The 24498-nt window shown below is 36.9% G+C and overlaps 1 protein-coding gene across 6 annotated transcripts in view; it reads left to right on the top strand.

The window, feature by feature from the left end:
• ORC5 (origin recognition complex subunit 5) overlaps nt 1-24498 on the top strand; it is a 161227-nt gene that overhangs the window by 23163 nt on the left and 113566 nt on the right. For 4 of the 6 annotated variants that reach the window (XR_011472684.1, XR_011472683.1, XM_070424603.1 and 1 more), the window contains 6 exons: nt 3930-3978; nt 4060-4150; nt 9205-9257; nt 11623-11735; nt 12529-12576; nt 13771-13881. Coding sequence is in view for 4 of the 6 variants with exons in the window: in XM_070424603.1 (XP_070280704.1) it covers nt 3930-3978; nt 4060-4150; nt 9205-9257; nt 11623-11735; nt 12529-12576; nt 13771-13881 (465 nt within the window). In the remaining 2 variants the exon portion in view is untranslated. The remainder of the gene's footprint in view (nt 1-3929; nt 3979-4059; nt 4151-9204; nt 9258-11622; nt 11736-12528; nt 12577-13770; nt 13882-24498) is intronic. The other 2 variants (XM_070424602.1, XM_070424604.1) reach the window with 2 other exon arrangements.

Raw genomic sequence — 24498 nt, 5'->3', positions numbered from 1 at the left:
TAAATTAATGTTAATGTAAATGTCCTCAGTTCTGATCTTTGTCCTGCTAATGTTTTTGAAATAAAATGTAGGTATTCTAAAAAAGGCAAAAAAGTTTAGAAATTACTTGTACTTGGCCATGGAATATGTTTTTATACTTCATTCTATGTATTAGTTTTCTATTGCTGCAAAATAAATTACCACTGATTTAGTGGCTTACAACAACACAAATTTATTATCTCATAGTTCTGTAGGTCAGAAACCCAGACACTGTGTTGCTGGCTTCTGTGCTGAGGATATCACAAGGCTAAATTAAAGTTTTGGTTGAACTAAATACTCATCTCGAGCCTCTGGGGAAAAACCACTTCCAAGCTCTTTTAGATTGTTGATAGAATTGAGTTCCTCTTGGTTGTAACAGTGAGGTCCCAAGTTTCCTTGTTTGTCTCTCTCAGGCCTCCTAGAGCCCACCCATATTTTTTTCCACGTGGCCCTCTTTATCTACCTGCCAGCAAGGGCATGTTGAATCCTTTTATACCGAATCTCTGACTTCTGTGACCAGCCAGAGGAAACTTTGCTTTTAAAGGGCTCCTCTGATAGGGCAGACTTATCTGATCATCTCCTTACTTTAACTCTCCCATAAATAGTATAGATTTTAGGGAATTAATTGCATCTACAAAATCCCTCACAGCAGTGCCCAAATTAGTGTTTCATTGAATAACAGAGGTGTGTGTACTCTAGCGGCCAGGAGTCTTGGGGTGTATCTTACAGTTCTGCTTATTACAATGTACAGGTATCAGGTTATTTTCTAACAAATTATTTCAAATGCAACAGTGAAGTCTTTCTGAAAATCACTGAGAAGTTGGAAAAGCTTCCCAAATTGCCTATCCTATTTTGTGGCAACCTACTCAGTATTCATCATAGATTGTTTTGTTTCTTAAAGTAATGCAAGTTTTTCTTTGCTGTATAAGCGAAATACAGGTATACAGGTTGGGTTTCAGATCACCATCCTATATAATAAAGAGGTAATATGCAAATTGACCATCACTCCAACACACAAGATGGCTACCCCCATGTGGACACAAGATGGCCGGCAGGAGAGGGCAGTTGTGGGCAACCAGTCCAGCAGGGGAGAGCAGTTGGGGGCAAATAGGCCTACAGGGGTGGCCAGTTAGGGGCGATCAGGTCGGCAGGGGAGGCCAGTTAGGGGGGACCAGGCCAGCAGGGGAGGGCAGTTAGGGGCAATCGGGTCAGCAGGGAAGCAGTTCAGCATTGATCAGGCTGGCAGGGGAGTGGTTAGGGCAGGGGTGGGCAAACTTTTTGACTCAAGGCCACAATGGGTTCTTAAACTGGACCGGAGGGCCAGAACAAAAGCATGGATGGAGAGTTTGTGTGAACTAATGTAAATTCAAAGTAAACATCATTACATAAAAGGGTATGGTCTTTTTTTTTATTATTTTAGTTTTATTCATTTCAAATGGGCCGGATCCGGCCCGCGGGCCATAGAGTGCCCATGGCTGGGTTAGGGGGTGATCAGGTTGGCAGGCAAAAGCAGTTAGGGGCAATCAGGCAGGCAGGCAGGTGAGTGGTTGGGAGCCAGCAACGGTCCAAGATTGGAGAGGGTGCAGGCTGGGCGTAGGGACACACACACACACACACACACACACACTCACACACTCCCTCCCCCCGTGCACAAATTTCGTGCATTGGGCCTCTAGTAATTAAGTATTGCAGTAAAGCAAGTATCACGATAAGTCAAGTTGTAACTTTTTTGCTGGTAGAGGGTCTTACTTTCAATTTGTAAAAAACACAACACCTGTGAAGTGCAATAGTGTGTATTTTCTGTTTCACCAGAATCAGGCTTTGATAACATGGCATTCTTATTGGTTTGGAAGTAAATTCCCAGAACATCTCAGATCCACAATCATAAATTTAGGCAGTGGAATCTCTGTGTGCCTGTAGGCAAATTATATTTTTCTTCTCTTCCTTCAGCTGATAAATGGGCATAATGAAAATTTAGTTGTCAAGAATGAGGTAACAGATGGTTATAATTAGCTGTTGATAATTACGCTCCTTCTGTTATTAGGAATACTAGTGTTCCCTGAGCAATTGGTCATTTTTTAATAAAGTTATGCCTCTCCTCCCTTCCCTTTACTGATCTTTGTCCTGCTAATGTTTTTGATAAATAGGCATAACCCATTTATCAAAAACATTAGTATAGTAGAGAAATAGCATTCTAAGATTGGTGATATCTACTTATCCATTTGAAAGTAGATATCATTGCACATCATAGCTACTGGTCGAACTGGTCGGTCATTCAACCAATCAAGGCATAATATGCTAATGGTATGCAACGTTGATGAGATTAGTTAAGAGTAAATTATATACTTAAGTGGTAATGAATAATGGGAAGTTATATGGGAGAATGTACAATGGTTGTGAAAATTTATAATATAAAAAAATCATCTAAAATTATTTCTGATTGTGCTTTGGAATTATTTTTGTGATTTTGTTAGTAGCCTTTATATGTATTTTTACTCTCTGGGTAGTTTAAAATACCAGTGGGCTTGAATTTAGATTTGTTGTGTATAACTCCAATACAATCAAGTGGGAATTTGCCTATATTTGAGGATTAACGTAGGAGAAGTGGGCATAACATTGGAGAGCATATTTGAATGTTAATAGTCAAAGTTGTGAAAAGTATTTTGTATTTGACAAATATTTTGTTTTTAGAATTCCACTTGTTGGTAAGGGCTCACTTTTTTTAAAAAAAAAATATATTTTATTGATTTTTTTATAGAGAGGAAGGGAGAAATACAGAGTCAGAAACATCGATGAGAGAGAAACATCGATCAGCTGCCTCCTGCACATCTCCTACTGGGGATGTGCCCGCAACCAAGGTACATGCCCTTGACCAGAATCGAACCTGGGACCTTTCAGAACGCATGCTGACGCTCTATCCACTGAGCCAAACCGGTTTCGGCAGTAAGGGCTCACTTTTATAGGTGTACTTAAATATAGAGACTGTGTTTGAACAATTACATGTACTCAATTTGCTTAAACTACCTTTCAGTAGAATTCAATGTGGATTCATGGAAAACTACTAAGTGATTATGATTAATCATTGCTTCTCAGACTTTAGGATACATAGAATTCCTAGTGAGATTGTTAAAACATAGCTTCTTGGGTCTCATCCTCAGGATTCTGACCAAGTGTGCCTGGGAGGATGCTAAGAACTTGGATTTGTAACAATCTCAGGCAGTGCTGGCAGTCGAAATAGTTTGAGTTGTACTGCACTAGATTTTTAATTTGTGAGAATGATCAGACTTTGGAAATTAACAGGTTAATTCTTTGGGCTGGGGGTATTTTATTTGTGTTTTATGTTCCTTTGAACATTATTATGACTTAAAATTACAAATTATGCTTTGTTGTATTACTTTATATCTAGGGGCTAATGGGCAGGATTTAGCCAATTAAGGAATATTTTTCATATTTTTTTACTACTATTATTGATATTTGCTGTTTTATTATCCTATATAATAAAAGCCTAATATGCTGTCTCTGGTCCTCTGGTCGGTCATTCAACCAATCAAGGCGTAATATGCTAATGGTATGCTAAGGCCACTCAACTGCTTGCTATGATGTGCACTGACCACCAGGGGGTAGCCGCTCTGACTGGTAGGTTAGCTTGCTGCTGGGGTACGGCCGATCCCTGGCTGGCTAACCTCTCGCATCCTGGCCTGTGCCCTCTCGCAATCTGGGACTTCCCCACCCCCTCCCCGCCCCCCAGTGCATGAATTTCATGCACCGGGCCTCTAGTTCTAGTAATAAGCTTTAATAACATTTTACCTAAGAAATTAAATCACAGTAAAATTCCTTGAATAGTTTAAGATTTTTACCTGAAAAATAATTCGTAATTGTGGTAGATAACTACTATTTTTCTTTGTTTCTAGGCAGTACTTAATTTTCCTAAATATTGTGAACCCGTGGTTAAAGGAGAAGGTAACTATATAATTTTATCTATTAACTTTAAAAAACTTTTTATAAGCTCTAAATTATTGAAATTTTCTTCATTTTGGGTAGCAGGTGAACGTGATACTCGCAAACTCTGGAGAAATATTGAACCTCATTTGAAGAAAGCCATGCAGACTGTTTATCTCAGGGAAATATCAAGGTAATTTTTTGTTTATATGTTTATATCTTTTATTTGGTTAGTTATTGTACAGTTTTCCTTTACCTTCTTCACATTGGAAAAAACTAGAGGTTTGAATTACTTCTTGTTTTTTGGGGAAGGACAGACAATTTTTAACCAGTATGCTACACACTTTGGAACAATTGCAAAATGTAAAATATCTGGGTAGGTACAGCAAAATCAATTTTAGCCTTTTAAAAATATATTTATGTGAGGTATTTGAATGGTATCATGAAAATTTGTTAAAGAAATATGTAAATCAAATCATAAATCTACATTTGTCTTTTATTAGAATTTCATAGTAATGAAACTGCTCAGGTGATAGGGTGGCACATAATATAGTGGGAAGTACATGGGTTTGATTTCCAGCTCAGCCATTTTTTGTCTTATGGGGTCTGAGCAAGTCACTTAAAAATGCCAGTCCTGCCCAGCTGGCATGGCTGGGCATGGTCATGGTTTGATTCCCTGTCTCACACCCATCTTTACCCTTTTCACTCTTTCTAACCACATAGAATTTCTGGTCTATCCTCTGTGTATATATATATTTATTTCTCTGTATCTTTAAAAAAAATTTCAGATATGTACATACGTATTTTTATATATGCAAAGGCAGCTACTTCCCTTTGGAATTAATATATGGTCTGTAATATGTTTTTTTCACAGAAAGGTATAGAGCACAGAAATAAGCATTGCTAATCTGACCTCCTGCCTAATTGAAGCATTTTGAAAACCTTTTTCTTTAATGAGTTGTATTTATTGATATAAAGTATATTTGTTTTATTAACTTTGTCGTGTTAATTTGCTAAATTCCTTTAATAATCATTTTCTTTGTCATTTTTGAAAAAAATTGTTGGTTGTTAGGATAGTTTGCATTTTTACTCCAAGTGGTTACTTTTCTAGTCATATTATATATAACTAGAGGCCTGGTGCACTGATTCGTGCACCGGTGGGGTTCCTTGGCCTGGCCTGCGGGGATCGGGCCGAAACCAGCTCTCCGACATCCCCCGAGGATTCCCAGATTGTGAGAGGACGGTTCTTGTGTGACACACCCCAGAATCGGGCTCCCTCCTTTCTGGTTCCAGTGCATCACCCAAGAACCACAGCTGCAAAGTCACCGCAGCTCTGCAGCTCCTGCGTTGAGCATCTGCACCTTGGTGGTCATTGTGCATCTTAGCTCCCAGTCGGAGTGTCTGCCCCCTGGTGGTCATTGCACATCATAGCTACTGGCCGAACAATTGCTTAGGCTTTTACATATATATTAGAGGCCCAGTGCATGGGATTCAACAACTGATGGGGGGTGTGGCCTAGGGGATTGGCCCGCTGCAGAAGCGCCCACTTATTCCAGTTAGTCGAGGGGTGCTCCCACTGTGGGAGCGCACTGACTACCAGGGGGCAGCTCCTGCATTGAGCGTCTGCCCCTTGGTGGTCAGTGTGCGTCATAGTGACTGGTTTACTGGTCGTTCTGGTCGTTACACTGTTTGGCCCCTGGGTTTTTATTACATAGGACTAGAAGCCCAGCATGCGAAATCACATATCCCTGCCCACCAGCGTGGCCTCACCATGCTCGCAGCCCCACCCACCCGCGCCAGTGTTTGGTCATTACAGCGTTAGGGCAACAGGCCTTTTATAATATAGATAGATGCCCTCCCTTTTTTCTCACAATGTGGCATAAAGGAGCAGTAAGACTTTGCAGTAGTATAGTAGAGAAATAGCATTCTAAGATTGGTGATATCTACTTATCCATTTGAAAGTGCTCAAATTGCTACAAGTTAAATGACTCGTTCATTTCTCACCCCTCCAATATCTTTGACCCCCTTCACCCATGTAAAATAAATTTTATTAAATTAAAAAATAATAACCACATATATGATATTTCCTAATTGATATTAAATACTTGGGATAAGCAGAATAAAGTCATAGACGGCTAGATCCTGACTTAAGCTGTTTTTGTTGAAATGTATGTTTTATATAACTTTTATAAGCAGTTTGTACAATTACGAAATATGAATTCAACCTGGTTTATCTTAAAATTCTAGCCTATTCTGTGGCAATTAATACAACTACTGTGACTCTGACTCATTTCTGGAAATTGATATTTATTTAGAACATGGAATGACGTTTTAGTCAGACAGATCTCAATTGAAACGTTGGTTCCACCACTTAGAGCAGTGGTTCTCAACCTTCTGGCCCTTTAAATACAGTTCCTCATGTTATGACCCAGCCATAAAATTATTTTTGTTGCTACTTCATAACTGTAATGTTGCTACGGTTATGAATCGTAATGTAAATATCTGATATGCAGGATGGTCTTAGGCGACCCCTGTGAAAGGGTCATTCGACCGCCAAAGGGGTCGTGACCCACAGGTTGAGAACCGCTGACTTAGAGGCTTGCAGCCTTTGCAAATTAGTTAACTTCTTTGACTCAGTTTTGCCATTTGTAAAAAAAAGAAAAGAAATACAGTTTATGAGTAATAAAAGGGATATGTTAAGGGATATGGTTCATAGTAAACATTTAGTAAATATTATAATCTCTTCTTTTCCCATTAAAGATGGTCACTTTTTCCCTGGTTGTCCTTTGAGAGTTAAATAATAACATTAAACGGGTAATTACTATATAAGAAAATCTTATGACTTTAAACTATCTCAAAGGAATGTGAAAATGCCTTCTAATCTGAAGCACCATCAACTCTAAATGCTCTATTTTGAAAGTCAGCTTGTTAAGACTAGGTTTGCTCTTCCCATAGGTTACTAGTAGCATATCAAAATTTCCTACTTGCTGTATTCCCAGAATTTTCAACTATGCTTATAGATTTGAAAAAATATATATTTTGATTTAATATATTTAATTGTTCTGATCTGGCATTTACTTTTAAATTAGCATTTTAAGAGCTTTTTAAGAGACTTAGAGCTGCAGAGGGTCCTTACAGATCATTGCATCTAATTACCTTATTTGTTTTGTCACCTGAGGACATGCTTTTTTTTTTTTAAGAGGGGAAGGGAGGGAGAGCGAGAGAAAGAGATGGATAGATTGCCTCCCACACACTCCCCAACTGCGCAATACAGGAGCTTCCCCTGATGGTCAGTGCGCTCCCACAGGGGAAGCACCACTCAGCCAGAAGCCAGGCTCTGGTACCTTTTGGTGTATGGCACGACGCTCCAACCAACTGAGCCACACTGGCCAGGGCTAATTGCCTTATTTTTTGATGAGAAGGTTATTGATTTATTCAAGGTCATACAGCTAAAACTTTAGTCTTCCAGGACAGTCTTTACACTATGGTGTGTTCCTTATGAATTTGATTTGACATATCATAATTACTTCATAGTCTTAATATTTGGGGCTGTTGAATAGTTTTCATTACAAGTAAGATCAGAGTGGGACCGTTGAAATACCATGAACTCTGTAGACATCTACACGGATTCAGTTCTTAGCTCCAGTACTGACTGACTGGGTATCCTGGGCAACTTAACTTGTAGGCCTCGGTTTTCTGATACAGTGATACTTATTTTAACACATTGCGGACAGATAATGAGAATTCGCATGTTTTCTGTTCTAAGGCTTATGGCCAATCACGAGAATTCTTTATATATATATGTATTTTTATTTATTTTTTATTTTTTTATTTTAGAGGCCCGGTGCACGAAATTCGTGCACTGGGGACAGAGGGGTCCCTCAGACTGACCTGAACCCTCTCACAGTCTGGGACCACTTGGGGGATGTCCGCCTGCTGGCTAAGACCCAGTCCCACCGGGGATCGGGCCTAAGCTAGCAGTCCTAAGCCTGCAGTCAGATATCCCTCTCACAATCCGGCATCCCTCACTCCTTACCGCTTGGCTCACCACTCAGCTTGCTGCTCCTAAGCACTGCCACGGAGGTAGAAGAAGCCCCCACCACCTCAGCTGTGCTCGCCAGACATGAGCCTGGCTTCTGGCTGAGTGGTGCTTCCCCTGTGGGAGCGCACTGACCATCAGGGGAAGCTCCTGTATTGCGCATCATAGCGACCAATCATTCTGGTCATTCCGCCGTAATGGTCACTTTGGCTTTTATTATATAGATATATTTTATTGATTTTTTACAGAGAGGAAGGGAGAGGGATAGAGAGTTAGAAATATCGATGAGAGAGAAACATCGATCAGCTGCCTCCTGCAACCCCCTACTGGGGATGTGCCCGCAACCAAGGTACATGCTTTTGACCAGAATCGAACCTGGGACCCTTCAGTCCGCAGGCCGACGCTCTATCCACTGAGCCAAACCAGTTAGGGCACGAGAATTCTTTAAAAAGATATTAGCTTGTAAGAACATGTAATAAATAACTTCAAAATGCAATGGGTATTTAATTTTAAAGCATGCATTTAACATTCTATTGTACTCATTCAATAGAAACTTATCTGGCCCCTGGGTAAAGCTAGCAATAAAACTACTGGTCCGCAATGTGTTAAGAGATTGTTACTGAGTTTAGAAATAGTGTATAACAATTTTATCTCATATGGTAACTGGAACATTGGGAGTTTTATTGAATGACAGATGATATTATTTATTTGTTGGTACTTTTTGGTAGCCTTACAATTGTGATCAGAGGAAAAGAGACTTAAGAAAATTAACATTTGGATATCTATATATAGAAAAGCCTAATATGCAAATTGTCCCCTTGGGAGTTCGACCAGGAGTTTGATCGCTCGCTACGATGTGCACTGACCACCAGGGGGCGGCACGGAACGAAGTAAGGCACTTGCCTGCAGCTGGATTCTGGGGAAGGGAGGATCTGGTGGCCCTGATCGCCAGCAAGACCTAGGGACCCTACCTGTGCTTGAATTTCGTGCACTGGGCCTCTAGTTGATATATAAGATACATTGTTCTAATATACACTTTAGGATTCCATAGAGTATAACCATGTATATTGCATATATATATTGTCTTGTTTATAGGGAAATTGAATTTATTTTGTCAGTAATAAATTTTAGTTTTTCTAGGACTCTGTTTTAAGTATGGTATTTTGATGTAGTATTTTTTCAAACCCTTAATTTCTATTTTCTTTCAGTTCACAATGGGAAAAGCTACAGAAAGATGACACAGATCCAGGACAACTGGAAGGTATGAAGGAAGTATTGAGACAGTTATGAGAAACCCTTTTATTACTAATAATTAAGATACTAAAGTTAATACCACAGATAACATTAGTCAGTAGTGTTACAAAAATAAATTTACTTTTTAAGCTATAGTGATATTTTAATTGATTTTCCTTTAAGTGAAGCTCTAATATGAGGAAGTAAAGTTTGTATACCAGTTTTCTGAATGTTGGATTGTTTCATGTGAAAATCGAGCAGTTTTTATTTTATTAAATGCTTTGTTAAAACAATTACATTACATAATTTCATCTCAGTATGTATGTATTTCATGAGTGTTAATGAATAAAATTCAATTTTATGTTAACCCAGTTTGTAGGATACATTTCAGTTGACTATGTTTTAAAAGCTTTGTGCTTTTGTTTTCTTTAAAGAAATTATTACTTTGGATTTATCCCAATAGAACAGCTTTTACTTAAAAAATAAGCAGATACCTAAAATATTATTTAAAAAATAGATCAGTGCCTAGTAGTTGGGGGAACTGGTATGAAATGAAATGGTGCTGAGATTCTGTTTTGTCTGTTTTGGTTTCTCAGTGCTCCTGATGCTATACAAGTGATTTTTAGTTGTGTGTTTTAATGGAAAGAAATAGATGTTAGAGTTAGAAAATCTACAATAATTGGTCGACACTACTCCCTAACTGTGTGATCTTGAGTCCAACTTAGTGTCCTCATCTAAAAAATGGGAAGGATATCTAGCTTTAAGTTATAGCAAATTCAGAGATGCTTAAGTAAAGTACCTATCACAGTGTCTGACCTATACTGTATTTTCATTAACTATCAGATTCCTTATTTCCTTATAAAAATCAGTGCTGCCTGAGTGACTCAGTTGTTTTATTTATCCATTCATTCAATTATTTCATTTGTGAAAGGCACTCAGATACAAAAAGAAAAAAAAAAAGGAAAAATTAGACATGGCTCTTTCAGTGAACAATATAGCTTGGTAAGAAATATAATTTTAGTATAATTAACTGTTCAAGCCTATATAATAAAAGCCCAAAATGCAAATCGACCAAATGGTAGAACCACTGGTGGAATGACAGGTTGCTATGATGCGCACTGACCACCAGGGGGCAGGCACTTAATGCAGGAGCTGCCCCCAGTCCACAGGCCCCAGGCCAGCCAAGGCGGGTGCCAGCAGGGGCGGGGAGGCCTCCCCCCACAGATCGGCCCTGATCATCAGCCAGGTCTAGGGAGCCTACCCATGCATGAATTTCGTGCAGCAGGCCTCTAGTCTATATAATAAAAATCCTAAGAGACCATTATGGCGGAATGACTGGTTGCTATGATGCTCACTGACCACCAGGGGGCAGACGCTCAATGCAGGAGCTACCCCCTGGTGGTCAGTGCACTCCCACAGGGGGTGTGCTGCTCAGCCTGAAGCGGGCTCACGGCTGGCGAGTGCAGCTGCTATGGTGGGAGCCTTTCCCAACTCCGCAGTAGCACTACCAAGCTGTAGCCGCAGGTGCCAGCGGGCTGGGATGAGCCCGAGTGGCGCCTGGCCCCGATTCAGGCTCCTCCCTGGCAGCTTGCCGCTTGGCGCACTGCTACATTCCCCCAAGGGATCCCGGACTGCGAGAGGGATGTCCTCCTGTCGGCTTAGGCCTGATCCCGGTGTCGTTCTCTGTAGAAGGCAGTCAGTCTGAATAACTCAGTGACTCAGAAGCGCAGAGAACTCAGGATGAGCCTGCCTCCGCGCTTGACTCACCCACTCAGTGTTCGCAGGACAGACTGTGGTGGCCCAGCCCATGCACATGCAGCAGCTGCTGAAGCTCAAGCAGTAGGCTCTGCAGCAGCAGAAGGCCATCCAGCCACAAACCGGCAGGTGGACATCCCCCAAGGGATCCTGGACTGCGGGAGGGCACAGGCGGGACTGAGGGGAACACCTTGCCCCCACGTGCACGAATTTTGTGCACTGGGCCTCTAGTGTAATTATAAGTAATGATTATAGATATAAAGTTATGTGGGTCATAAGTGGGGGAAAAAACACCCCACAAACTAGGAATTCAGAGTAGAGAGATTTTTCTAATTTGGTGTGATAGAGGAGCATCAAGGGAAGGTTTAATGGAGAGTGTGGTTTTGAAGGGCACGTTGGGTAGCATTTAGACCAGAATAGGAGGAGCCAAACAAAAATAATAGAATGAGCAAAGCATATTGATGATAATGTTTACTACCACCACCACCATTATCATGGCACTTTACGCTCAAGGAATTGGTCATTTTGACTAGATAATGTGGTATGAAAGTAAAAAGATAAGAGATGAAAATAAAAGAGATACTTAAAATCTAATGGTAGCCTGTTAAGTACCTTCATGAAAGTTTTTTGTTGTGTAGGTCTCTCAGCATATACTCATGTGGAACTTCCTTATTACTCTAAGTTTATTTTAATTGCTGCATACCTTGCTTCATATAACCCATCAAGAACTGACAAGAGGTTCTTCCTTAAGGTAATAATTACTTCTTTTTACTTTATTTTTGAAGATCCCACGAATAGTTTGAAATTTCTCAATATCTAAATTTCTAAGGGTCAGAGATTAGAATGAGAGATTGCTAAATATGTATTTAGGATTCATCCTCTAAGGCTTTAAATTAAGATAAAAACCTGAATGGGAAAAATAGTTTCAAGGAAGAGCTCAGGTATATCATAGGTGATAATTCTATATTTTAAAAATGCATAAGGATTTGTTTAAAGTATGAGAGATGGGAATAATTTTAAGGAAACTAACTTCTTTGTTGTTCTGAAGCTCCTGCTGTAGTGTCATGCACTCATACATCATTATCTAGGATATTCAGGAACCTCTTCTGCATATACATTAACTGAATAAATCCCATTTTAGAATTATGTTCTTTTTGAAAAAATATAATATGCAATTTTATTTATTATTAAATGTACTTGTAATAAGCTTTTATATATTTATTTTTGCCTACCTCTCCCTCCAGTCTTTTGTTTCATGAGGACAAGGACCACATTAAGTTCTTTTAGGAAGTATCACTATTTTATTTTAAAAGCTTCTTCTTTACATACCAAAGTAATCTATACATACGAAATCTAAGTCAAATCAAGACTAAAATATGTTGCTATTTTAAAGTGATATTTTAGGTGGGCAAGTAGAATAAAATAAAAAAAAAGCCTAAGATACATAAATTAGTGTTATCTGTGCCATGTTTTAAACAAATGATGTTTTCTGTTTTTATGGAATACTATATTTTAATCTTAAAAATTATTTTCCTTAATTGTAGCATCATGGGAAAATCAAGAAAACCAATTTTCTAAAGAAACATGAAAAGGTATTTTCAATTTAATTTCTCTAATGGGAAAAACTCATGAATTTAGGACACTATGGGAAGTGGATAAATTCATACCTTAGTTAGTCATATGGATATAAGAAGTTACTTTTATTGCTATGGTACCATTATAATATTGTACTAATATCCTGTTATGCTGAATACAGTGTTTGAAGGGCACATACAAGGGAACTGGTACTAGAGATGAAAAAGTCTGTGTTTTAAATTTATATTTTCTCTGGCTGCTTTAAATTCTTTTCTCCTTTTCCTTTAGTGTTTTTAAAATTTCACTGTGGTGTGTCTGGGATTGTGGAGGAATATCCTCACTCACCAGTTCCCTAAAGGAAGGAAGCACATCCATTCACCTCTGTATCTCAGCACTTGGTGATATTTGATAGATGCTTATTTAAAAAATGCACAAATTTAATGAGTGAATGAAGAAAATCAAAGAGTGAACAAAAAGCTAAGATTTTATTTTTTAGACAAAATCAATTAAGAAATTTGAGAAGGGATATATATATAAGTCCTGCTGATGAGAGGACTGTGAAAGAGCTGGCACTTTAGACCATCTTTGTGGAATGAGTGGGTTTGTGCAAATCTAGGAAAAGGACGGTGTTGAGAGAGCAACTGCCATCATGAAGATGTCTCTAGTTCTAGATGAACTCTAGTTCTTCTGATGTTATTCTTAGAGATTTGACTTTGAATTTTATAGTAGTAGCCTCTTTTGTCTTTCATTCATGTTGTTTTAAAATGTGAACTGTAAGTAGTATTTTTAGAACTATTAATGTCGAAGAAATACATTTTCTAGTCTGTGGCACAAAGAGGAATGGTGAGATATAAGTGATAATTTCTAGGCTAGGAGTTAGGACCACGACCCTGCTTTTGGTTATGTACTCTCTTGACAAATGACTTGGCTGTCGCTTATCATCTGGTTACAACAGTAAAATAGGGGTGATATTTAGGACAAGGCTGGATGACTTGTGAATCCTTTAATATTTGTTGATGCTAAGTCAGAAAATCTTGAAGAAAATATTAAAGGATAAATCATGATTATATCAGGTAAAGTTTTTGTGTAGAGACTGTAAGTTGGATTTGTTAGCATCTTTGGGGAACTAAATATTGTGATACTGGGAATTTGTAGTACCAAGAGTGAGTCCTCTGCTTTAAGAAGGAAATCCATTTTCTTTTTTCTCACAGACAAGCAATCATCTCCTTGGACCAAAACTGTTTCCACTAGATAGATTATTAGCAATATTATATAGTATCGTGGACAGCAGAGTTGCTCCAACAGCAAATATATTTTCCCAGGTAAGCTTTGTGATAGGCTGTTATCTATCATCTTTATCTTTATGGAATTTTTCAGGTAGAATAGTTGGTAGAGTTCCAGGCATTTAGAGGTTTGATCAGCATGAGTAAGTAATTTGGTCTAGGTAAGTAATTGAAAATTCCAGACCTTTAAGGATATCACTGAATTTGCATACAGGTATAACCGCATGATCAAAACAGTTTAATTTTCTATTTTTTTTCTTTTTATAATTAAGGAATTTTTAAATTAAACAATTATAATGATCTTGATGATTAAACAAAAGGCTTCATGATTATTGATGAAGTATAATATAAAGATATAATTTAATGAAAACAAAAATTTTAAAATTTTATTTGCAAGTAAGTAATATTATTCCTATTCCTCAAATAGACCTTTTAAGTTGACATGCATTTTTACAAAAATGCTCTTATCTTCAGAATGATTAAGTTCTCAAATTTTTCACTAGATGGCAGCAGTAGCATTAAAAATAGGAACCATGACATATTTAATAAAGTTCAGATTTTTTAGTTGCCATTTAAAAAAAGCTTAATTATTAAAAATATAGTCATAGTACATTTCTTATATGGTCCAGAAAAACAATCCTGATCTCATGGATATGAACGGGTAGAGGAGAAAAAAAAAAATGTGACTAGTGTTTATTGAAAAACAAAGTGACCTGACTTTGTTGCAATGTTGTTTTATGTATAAGTTTTTAGGTTGAGAAATATGTAAATAATAGCATTTACATTTTTATTCACTGCAAACAAATTTGGTTCCTGAATGGATGTTAGACTTTGTAATCTAATAGCTGGTGGAAACTTTTCATTCTTCACTCAAGCCTTTGAGAACCAAATATATATGTTCTCATTTAACTCAACATTTAAGTTAGATAATTTTTATCTCAGCATTTATAATAAAAAATTTTATATACCTTTACTGTATTCTTGAAGAAAGGTAATATAGTCAGTTATTAGGCTATGCATATAACTAGCTAAATAGGTAGGTAGATTGGCAGCCCTAATGCCAATAGTTTAAAAAACCCAATTCAGTTTTAATCTGTATTGCAGGGAATTTTTTCCAATATATGTTTTAGAAATGCTTTGTCTGAAAATAAAGTAATTTTAATTAAACTTTACATTTTATTAATAGCTTTCTACATACAACACATTTTATGTTTATTTTTGCTGCTGCAATAACTATGAAATAGGTATTATGATCTTTATCTTAAGGGATTGAAGCTTAGAGAGGTTAAATGTTGTTGCCAATCAATGTGACACATGTAATTCTTTGAGAACTAAAGCCTGGGGAAGTGAGGTACTTCTAAATAGAGCAGGAAGGCATTTGTATCACATGTAATTGTACCTCAGGTACCCCAAAATTATCTTTGTGGAAGATATAAAGAAGGATGATCAATGGTTTTCCCTTTTAGAGAGCTTATAATTTATTTGTGTGTGGGGGGGTGGTACAAATGTACATAAAAATAATGTATAGCTGTAAATGAATGCTAGTTAGTGCTGCTGAGAAATTTACAGCAGAGAGAGATCACTTCTGGATTGGGCATGAGTATAGGAAGATGACTTCATAGAAAGGGTGAAAAATGGAGCTGGGTTATAGAGAATGAGTAGGATTTTAAAAAAAATATTTCTGATCTACCTAGTGATCCATTTTTATTGTACAGAAATGAGAAAATGGGTAAATAAAAAGGAAAAATAATAGATAAAATTAGCTGACACCTTATTTCCAGTGGATAGAGTTTAGTAGACTAGAAATTTATGATGGGCAGGTAATATGACCAAAGGGAGAGGACTAGGAAAACCCACAAAATCTTTGTGACCTACACACTGGTTTAGTTGAAAGTGGATTATATTGTGGTAGTGGTAGCAGTCATTGTTAACAATCTAGTAAGTGGTACTACTGCCACCATCCATCTTACCTTGCTTTTTGGTATCTTACATTGGTTGGGTATTTTACATTTTATAGTCTTGTCACATACTAAGTTAATCTTTAAAGAAAAGGAACTGAAGCTCAGAATGCCTACGAGATCTGCCCAAGGCTACATAGCAAAGCACTGGTAGCATCCAGACTTGAAGAAGATTTTTCCAGCAACAGCTTTGATTAGAGAAACAATGTAGCCCAAATGCATCTTTATTTTTTAACCAAGTTAAATTGTTTTCCACCTTACAACTATGAAATTCTTTTCAACCATAAACTTAAAATAATTTTTATTCATCTTCTCATTGCAAGTAATCAAAATGATAAATTTTGTATATTTAACACATGGCTTAAATGAATTTGTGTTCATTTGATATCAAATCACTTAGGACTTGATCTTGCTTTATTTCCATTTGTGATACAAAGGGTGGGGTGCTACAAATGGATGATGCATCTGACCCTAAAATATCTAACACAGTCAGGTTACATATATACTGTGTGTAAGAACAAAATGTGACAGAAATCACATCATAGGACGGGTAATTCTCCCATATGCCTTTTCTTTTTCTTTCCATTGACTCCCAGTGACTTTTTCTGTTTTTCTCTCCTTTTATGCATCCATGAAAACTACTCTTGTCCATAGGAATGACAATTTGTATTTAACCTATGCACATATAATTTTTTAAGTGAAAAACAAAAGTAGACTTGTATTGGAAGTGCTTATTTGATATGAACACTAGATGGCAATATTGTTACATTACAGCTTTTAGATAAACTAAGAAACAACCTGTTAATACTGTTTTTGATATTTAGAGAAAGCTGTTTGTTAATTTAACACATTGGTTTATTTGAATATAATAAAAATTATCTGGGGATATTTAATGGTATACATGTGCATGCTGTAAATGCTTTCATGAATAAAGATTAATAAAATTGGTAAAGTATTACGTTACACTAGAGCAGCTGTTCTCAACCTGTGGGTCGCGACCCCTTTAGGGGTCAAACGACCTTTTCACAGGGGTCGCCTAAGACCATTGGAAAACACATATAATTACATATTGTTTTTGTGATTAATCACTATGCTTTAATTATGTTCAATTTGTAACAATGAAATTGGGGTCACCACAACATGAGGAACTGTATAAAAGGGTCGCGGCATTAGGAAGGTTGAGAACCACTGCACTAGAGGCCCAGTGCACAAATTCGTGGGTGGGGTTCCTCTGGGTGGCCTGCAGGGATCAGGCCAAAACCTGCAGTCCAACGCCGCCTGCAGCTCCTAGCTGCCGCTCCTGCTTATCCCGGCACTACTGTGCCTGCCGTGGGCTCGTGCCCAATCAGTCTCAATCAGGAGAGGCTCATGCTGCCACAGCAGCGCTCACCAGCCATGAGCCCTGCATCTGGTGCCCTCCCTGCGGGATCAAGCTGAAACCAGCTCTCTGACATCCCCTAAGGGGTCCTGGATTGCGAGAGGATGCAGGCCAGGCTGAGGGACCCCACTGGTGCACTATCAGGTCAGGGAGCAACCATGAGAGGGCTCCAGGGTGTGTCCAGCCTATCTCAGTCCCAATCAGCCAGATCCCAGCAGCAAGCTAAACTATCGGTCGGAGCATCTGCCCCCTGGTGGTCAGTGCACGTCATAGCGACTGGTTGACCAGTTGACTTCTGCCCTCTGGTGATCAGTGCACATAATAGCAAGCACTTGAGCAGCCTTAGCATATCATTAGCATATTACACTTTGATTGGTTGGTTGGTTGTTCTGCTGTTTGGTCTATTTGCATATTACCCTTTATTATATAGGATGAGTGTTTTCCATGTGGAAGTAAATTTCTTACTGGCTGTAATGTGTTTATATGCAATGATTATTTTTTCTATTTATTTACTTTATATAACCTGTCTTAAGGCTTTATTTTTTAGTGATTTGCTATTGTAAAGCTTGATTTACCAGTTACATAATTATTTATAATTTTTCACATAACAGTTTGATCAGATGTTTTATATATGTTCAAAGTTCTCTTGAAGCAAAAGCTTATTTCCATTGCATTTCATTTAAATCTATTCTGTAATAAAGTTAAAAAATAGTAGTTTAAGGAATCTTTAAAGTTATTATAATTGTAATTGAGAATAATAATCAAATTAACAACAGTAATAGTATGTAGTTGGTATTCTTCTGAATTTCAATGTTCTTTATTAAATTTTGAATAAGATTCTACTCATTAACTTTAGTCTCAAAATGAGTAAAAGTATTAGTACATTTTACATTAGAATAATGCTCATATTTATTAAATTGAAATATAGTTTTTAAATTTTCTTAGATTTGTAAGAGAATTTAGCCTTATGCAATTTACTACAGTTTTGCAGTCATAATCATGGGTCGGCTTCAAATTTTTCATTCAAATAAAATAAATGTAGTCCCATCTACACATGAACTTTGTGAATGACAAAGCTTTAATTCTGGTATTTCCATTTATTTATTTTTTCCTCTCAGCATGGATAGAATATATAAGCTATACCACTTACATTTAGGAAATGGCAAAGATTATTACTTTCTAAACACTTTGATCAGATATGTTATTGAAGACCATTTATCATCTTTAAAAGAAATACTATTGCATTTCTTTAAGAAATTTGTTTACAAACCTTTGGTTGACCTATTATATTTGTGTGATTTTCACTTACTTATCCTTGCCTATCCCCTCCATAGTCTTGTAGTTCTACATGAAGGCAGTAGAAGATTCAGTTCTTTAAGACTGTCATCAAGTATATCACTTATTTTAAAATATTAAGCCATAATGCTTTATCTTCTTCCAGATGATAAAACTGTAAAGTTTGTTTCTAAGATAATTCCTATGAGTTTCTAAAGTGACTTTGAAAAGGAGAATTATCTTTTAAAAAATTAGGGACATTTACTTACATGTATGTATATCATGTAATTGTTGCATTTGATCAGTTAGTATTTTGAAAAATTATTTTTGAAAGCAATTTATTGAAATTCTATAATTTAGAAGTTTTAAAATAGTATAGTTATGATACTATCAGAAACAGTGTACATGAAATTAATATTAAAAATAGCTGGAGGAAGAGAAGCATAGTACCTTTAAAAAATAGTTTTTCGTACTGTATTGACAATTTGCACTGTTTAGTAATTAATGTCTAGTTTCTGAATGGCTTCATATTTAGTTGTACATAATTTAATATGGAAAAATTAAATTAAATGTCTATAAATATAGTTTCATTTTTTAGAAGTATAAAAATCATTTTGGATTAAATTATAATATACAAATATGTTTTTTTAAATATACATTTCTATTTATAATTTCTCTGCTCTTGAACTTAAATCATGATATTGGAATATATTTGGACTAATTTTGTTATATCCATTTAATTTTCAGTTATGAATTGACTTGATCTTTTCTTAAAAAGGTTTGCATTAATTCTAAAAGGTTGCATTTAGATAACCTGCACTCATTTGGGTGTTGGTTTATGAGCCATACAGTATATATTTACTTAAATTAATTATTTTTATTTTTTCAAACAGAATTTATCATCAGTCAGAAAAAATAATAATTTTGTTATTTTATCTAGGAGGGTTTTTTAAGCAGGTACTTCATCTCTACCATAGCTGTAGGAAGATGTTTTTGTTGTGCTAAGGGCAGCCAAAATTTTATTCAACAGAAAAACAGGTTTTTGCCATTTTTTTTTCTTTAAATATAGGTAGATGTAGATGTATATTAAATTTATATACTTTCAATTTTTTAAAAGAAATGATTTTGTGAATATTATTTAATTCAAAACTTTTAATATAAAATATTTTAATCTAATTCAAGCTTCAAAATTCAAAGTCATTACCTAACCTTTTTCTCTAATTGGAATTAAATTTTTGTTTCTGTGCTTAAAATTTTATTTAAAAGATACTTATTAAGGGTCTACTTTGTTCCAGGCTCTGTGTTGAGTAAAGAGAGTACAGTAGGTCCTTGGGTTACGTTGGAGATCCATTCCTACGGTGCGACGTAAGATTTTCGCCGTTAAGTCGGAACCCACCTATATAAGCACCAACATCACTCACATGGAGCACGTACACAGCAGTAATGAAGTGAAACAGTAAAAAAAAAACTTAAAAGAAAGATAATAATTCCTGATCTTTACTTGTGGTAAAGAAATAATAAAAAACATAAAGCACATATGTACATACCTTGAATGACGGAACTTTTTTTTTTAATAAATAAATGGGAGATGGTGACGTAACCATGAAAGGACGTATGTCGAGTCCGACGTAATCTGAGGACTGTCTATACAAAAGTGAGGAGAGTGCAGTTCCTCCCTCAAGGACCTTACAGTCAGTCTGTGGCTTCTACTGCCCTTCATTTGTATTGGGGTGGTTGCCAGGTTCTAGCTTGTACTAGAGTTGTTAGTAGTGCATGTGTGTATTTACTAGGAGGACATATATGCTGAAGGAACTGTTTTGAATACGTAAGTGAAAGCTAACACTTAAAGTGAATAAATAAAAGTAGGATTTTTCTTATTGGTATTTCCTGTTATTTGATAATATAGGTATTTAAGTGTTGTCTTCTGAGTAAAATAACCTTTTTGTTTAATGTTTCCTTCTGACATGTCTTGAACTTAGTGTTGTGGATGGAGCATGATTGTTTGATACCTATGTCATAGCTAAATTATGCTAATTATATAATTATAGCTAGTTAGCTATGTTTATTGGTGTCTTAATTAAGAACTTAAGTTATGGACAAATAAGTAGTGTATTGTGCGTGGCCTGTTATAAACTAAGTGACTTTTACATAGTTACATGACTATACACAGTAAGCCCTAGATTTTGCAGACCTCTATTTAATGGACTTCAGATTTAATGGATAAAATTTCCGGTCCGTATGTCATGTGTGAAAATTGACACCCTCTTAATTTTGAAATGGTTTTAACTAAGATTTGCTTATAATTAAATTAACAGGTTATTTTTTGTTATTTTTAACAAATTTTAGTGACTAGGCCTTATGTTGGAAAAACACTGTAGTAATTTCACCAATATAAATAAGTATTACATATCTACAACTCTAGTCTACATATTTAAACCCAAGACTCACCGCTCATAAATAATGTTCTGCAAATGATTAGCAAGTGTTCAGGCCACATCACTTGCAGTAATTGGTTCTGTTGTCAAGTGGTGTGACTTTCTGCATCAGTTTTTAATGTGAGCTGGCGAACTACCCGTGTGTGCTGAGCCACACCCCAGCTGTGTACTCGAGGTGACTGGTGAATGCATGCATTTACTAGGTCTATTCAGTATAAATTAAAAATAACAGTAAAACATATAGAAAACTTCTGTGACATGAAACTTGTATTCCATACTTAATTTTAATTACACAAATGTATCTAAGTAAAAACAAGTAAACCAACTGATTTGTCAATATTTTAATGTACACATTAGGAATATCTACTTTATTATATAACTTTTGGCTTTAACAGATACCCACCTCCTTGCCCGAATTAGTCCGTTATATTAAGGTTTTACTATATTTCAAATATTTTATGATTAAATGTTATATTCATTATAGCACTCTTTCATACACAATATTTCAAACTACTTTTGATTTTTAACCAAAAGTACTTTAACCAAATAACTGATTTTACAGATTTCATTTATAATTATAAAACCTCTTTGCCCTAAAAATTATTATAATACATAATATTATGGTTGATTCATATCTGTATATATAAAAGCCTAAGCGACCAAACGAGTGGTTGACCAGTTGCTATGACGTGCACTGACCACCAGGGGACAGGTGCTCAGCACATGAGCTGCCCCCTGGTGGTCAGTGCACTCCCATAGCCAACCTCCCATGGCCAGCCAAATTCCTATGGTCCCTCCCCCTGACCAGCTGCCTCCCCGCCCCATTGGTCCCAATCGCTGGCCAGGCCGAGGGACCCCCATCCATGCATGAATTCATGCACCGGGCCTCTAGTTTTATAGTAGAGTAATAACATTTATCAAATGCTAGTTATATAGCATCAGAAATCATAGTTGATGATGAAATACTACCCAGTGCATATGAATTTGAATCTCATAAACACAAAGTGTAACATCCTAAAATCCAGCTATAATATATTCATATAAAGTGATTTGGATAAAGTGATTTTCTATATTTGGATATTTATAGATATTAAAGTTGGTGAACAAATGGGACAGTTTTCCTAAAAATAAATTTCTTGGATACTAGAATATTAGAAAATGTGAAAAGCTATTCCTTCTTTTTCAATTTCTTTATGCTTTATTAGGCTTGTGCCAGCATTCCAGTGTGTCTATAATATCCAACTTAAAAACTTGATGCTATTAAAGTAAATTATGTAAATCACAGAAAATATCTTGAATGCTAACATTTTCTAATAATCCTACTATGATTTTTCCTAACCATAACTGCGACTGTGAAGCATTCCATTCCAAGATGATAAGGAAGCTTTACTTAATACCTGCTTCGCTGACGAATAGGTTAGCAAGGGTGCTGTTTAACAGAGGCAGCCCTTTTCTAGCAGCAAAAAGCCATGATGCTCAGTCTTCTCTGGGGCAGTAAATTAGATTCTCAAACCTCCTACTGTCCCTGGTGTGGATGCATTACTATTCTGCCATCTTGTCACTATGCAGCAGGTGCCTGTTACAGGAGATTTTTAAACACTGTTTTTGGGATGCTTCATATTTGAAAAGAGTAAAGTTGATCTATAATTTTTCCCTAATTGCACTTTTGTTGTAAAGGATATTAATTTTAATCAGTACAGGGCTGGTACATGAAAAATCATGCACTGGAGGGGGATTCCCTCAGCCCGGCCTGACCCCTCTCACAGTCTGGGAGCCCTCAGGGGTGGGAGGCGACCCGGCCATCAGGGGAAGGCAACGCCCCCATCACACCTCTGCTGCTGCCCCTGCCAGCAGCGCAAGCCTCGGCCTGCCCTGGTTATCTGAGCCTCAGGTGGCCCTGGGCGGTTGGGCAGCCGACAGCCGAGGCTTGCCTGAGCCTCGGGCTGGTCCTGGGCGGCTGGGGTGCTGAGGGGAATTGATGTGCACCTGCTGCCCCTGCAGGGCTGAGGGGACTGGGCGCCGCCATCTTTGGGGGCGGGACAGTCAATTAGCATATTCCCTTATTGGCTGTGGGTGCCGCCATCTTTGGGACGGCATGAGGGTCAATTGTCATATTCCCTCTTTTATAGGATTACCAAAGATAATAAAAAGGAGGGTATATTTTACTCATTTGCCTACAGTAAGGATAAAAAGTTGTCTTCTTTTCATTTTTAAGAGAATAGTGTTTACCCCTACTCTTCTCTTACCTTCCCCAAATCTTGTGGTGTTAAGTTTCTTCAGTTTTACCACTTTGTTTTTGTGAGTCTTATCAGCCTAGCAATAGGCATTTTTATTGAACTCTAGAAAAATGCATAAATTAGGCTTTGGACTTTTGAATAAATAGTACACTGCTATCTTACTTTTGTAGGCAATATTTTATAACTACCTTTCTTAAAGTTACTATTGCTTCTAAAAAATATACCAAATGTATACCTTTTATTAACACTTTTGAGGAAATGTATTTGACACCAGTACATTTTATTTGACTTGGCAGATCTTTTGCTGAAAACACAAAAAAAGTTTGTGTGAATGTGCTTGCTCGTGCCTATTTAGGAAAATATATACTATCAATATATAGTAAATATAGAGGCAAATGCACACCTTATATATAGCGTTATGACTAGAAAAGGAGTTTTAATAAAATGAGTTAGGATGATAAATGATTTTGAAAAATCTGCATCATGGAGGTGTGATTATTAAAACAAAAGTTGCTGCTTAAGGGAATGGTTTCCAATGAAAAATTGTCTTGATTCCTTGTTAGCTCACAATTAATTGGAGTTTTTTGGAGGAGATTGGCCTCACCTTCTTATACACAAACATTTCAGAAGCTGGTATTGCAGAAAAGCCTTTGTCATTTCCCCTAGATGAGAAATTTGGGTCCTCAGTCCCAGTGTCACTATGGAACCGGATTGTTCCCTCACCTTGGGTACTCCAGTGATAGAGAGATGAATTCTTAGAATAGGAAGTAATCATGTCCATGTAGTTAGGAATAAGAAAGCAAACTTGGCTTATCTGAAACTGCCTTATCAACTTCCCTTGCTTAAAATACTGTGTGTATGCTAATATCTTTTGAATTCTTTATTCTAGCCTGTGTCTATCTCTGGACCCAAATTGCCAACTGAACAGTAATACTTGAATATGTCATATCCATCACATACTTAAATATATCCCAAACCAAATTATTCCCTAAACCTTTCCCCTTTTTTTCAGATTTCAAAACTAATTCATTTATTACTCATTCTTTAATAAGCACATACTTTGTGGCATGTACAATGGTAGACTCTAGAAAAAAGGGGACTTCTGTAATCCTATATAATAAAAGGCTAATATGCAAATTGTCCCCTTGACTGGGAGTTTGCCCGGGAGTTTGACTAGAGGGCGGGGCCAGCTGGTGAACTGCCCACAGTCCCTTCCCCCTGGCCGGCCCCACCTCCATCCCCTATTCCCCGCCCCCCCCCACTCCCCGGCCAGCTGGACCTCACCTGTGCATGAATTCGAGCACCAGGCCTCTAGAACTTTAAATAATAAAGATTAAACAAAGATAATACATGGTTTCTAGTTTTTAGTTAGT

Source organism: Myotis yumanensis, unplaced genomic scaffold (assembly GCF_028538775.1).
Source record: "Myotis yumanensis isolate MYYU_CA2020_CCGP unplaced genomic scaffold, mMyoYum1.0.hap1 SCAF_9, whole genome shotgun sequence".
NCBI lineage: Eukaryota > Metazoa > Chordata > Mammalia > Chiroptera > Vespertilionidae > Myotis > Myotis yumanensis.
This window is presented reverse-complemented; position numbering and strand designations above follow the sequence as displayed.